Genomic DNA, 1,600 nt, shown 5'->3' with positions numbered 1-1,600 from the left:
CTCTGATGAATCAATTATTGTATTGACTGGAGCTGGATTGTCCACTAGGTAGGTTTATTCATTATTATTATCCTTATTATTGATTGTTAATATTATTATCATCATCATTATACTTGGTATAATATTCAATGATTCAATTGTAATATTTAAATATTATTAATGATAATAATTGGATAGTGCTGGAATTCCTGATTTTAGAACTCCTGGAACTGGATTGTATGATAATTTACAAAAGTATAATTTGCCTCATCCAACAGCCATTTTCGAATTGAAATATCTTCCAACTAATCCTCATCCATTCTTCCATTTGAGTAGAGATTTCATTTCTTCTGGATATAAACCAACTAAAGCTCACTACTTTATCAAATTGTTGGAAGAAAAGAACAAGTTGAAGAGATTATATACTCAAAATATTGATGGTTTGGAAGCCAAGTCAGGTAGGTTTGTCAATATTACAGAATATTTATTGTGACAATTTTTAATCATTTAAAGGAATTACAAAGGAGCACTTGGTAAATTGTCACGGAATGTACGATATTGGTCACTGTATTGAATGTTCAAAGGAATATTCATTGTCTGAAATTGTAAAAAAGATGGGAACTGATGAAGAAGTCCAAATTCCAAAGTGTGACAAGTGTGGACATATTGTCAAACCAGATATTGTCTTGTTCGGAGAGTCATTACCTAACAAGTACGTAGATTGTTGCAAATCAGATTTGCTTCGTTCCAAGGATTGTGAAGTCTTCATTGTCATTGGTACTTCCTTGTCAGTCTAGTAAGTAATTGAATTATTTTGTTATTGACCTAATAATTGTAAAAATAGTCCTGTTGCTGGTTTACCAGAATATGCTCCAGAAGGATCAACACGTGCTCTTCTTAATCGTGAAAAATGTGGACCTTTCAGTAAGGTGAAGGGAAATGTTGCTGAAGTTGGAGATGATTCAGATTATTTGGATTTGTTCCTTGGTGGAGAGGATTCATCCATTGATGAATGTGTTGAAAAATTATGTAAATTATTAGGATGGGAAGCTGAATTGGAGGAATTATATGTTAAAGGACCAGTCGATCTCGTAGAATTGAGTAAGAAATAAATACAACAATTAACTTCATCTGTCTCTCTACTTTTTCATGTACTGAATAGGTTGGAATGGCAAACATTCAATGAGCTAGCTGTTAAAACACTACAAAGAAAAATACATAGAGAGAAACAATTGCATTTATCATGCAGAGAATCCCATAAATACAAGAATTGACTTCCTTTGAACTTGGCAGAACATTTTTGAAAATTATTAGTGAAAGGGCGAGATCTGAAAATCAAGTTAAAAAAAATGGTGTTTCGTCTCTTCTCAAAGATTCGAACGGTTGATGCTAATGATGACCTTTCAACTGTTTCAGAACAACACAAAGAAGAATCTAACGTTCCAGTTCCAGTGGTAGTTTCTGATAGAGTTTCACCATTAAAAATTACACAACATTCTCTCAAACTATTAGAAAAAGTAAATAGGGATGAATTATTAATTGTTGGATGTTTTCTAAATACTTCCGAGCTAGCAAATCTTGCTTCATGTAATCAACAATTACTGGAATTTTTCTTTAATTT

General features: G+C 32.1%; 1 protein-coding gene across 1 annotated transcript; it reads left to right on the top strand.

Annotated features, from left to right (window-relative positions):
* Nucleotides 1-177: 177 nt before the first annotated feature.
* Nucleotides 178-1,091, top strand: NAEGRDRAFT_76504 (silent information regulator family protein; the record flags this gene model as incomplete). The annotated part of the gene is made up of 3 exons (XM_002668535.1): nt 178-437; nt 493-775; nt 824-1,091. Coding segments are annotated over 3 exons (810 nt in total), but the record flags the coding sequence as incomplete, so codon positions are not given.
* Between the last annotated feature and the right edge of the window lie 509 nt (nt 1,092-1,600).

This window comes from Naegleria gruberi, assembly GCF_000004985.1.
Source record: "Naegleria gruberi genomic scaffold NAEGRscaffold_172, whole genome shotgun sequence".
Lineage (NCBI taxonomy): Eukaryota > Heterolobosea > Eutetramitea > Acrasida > Naegleriidae > Naegleria > Naegleria gruberi.
Note: the sequence above shows the minus strand (reverse complement) of the source record. Positions and strands in the feature narration are given on the sequence as shown.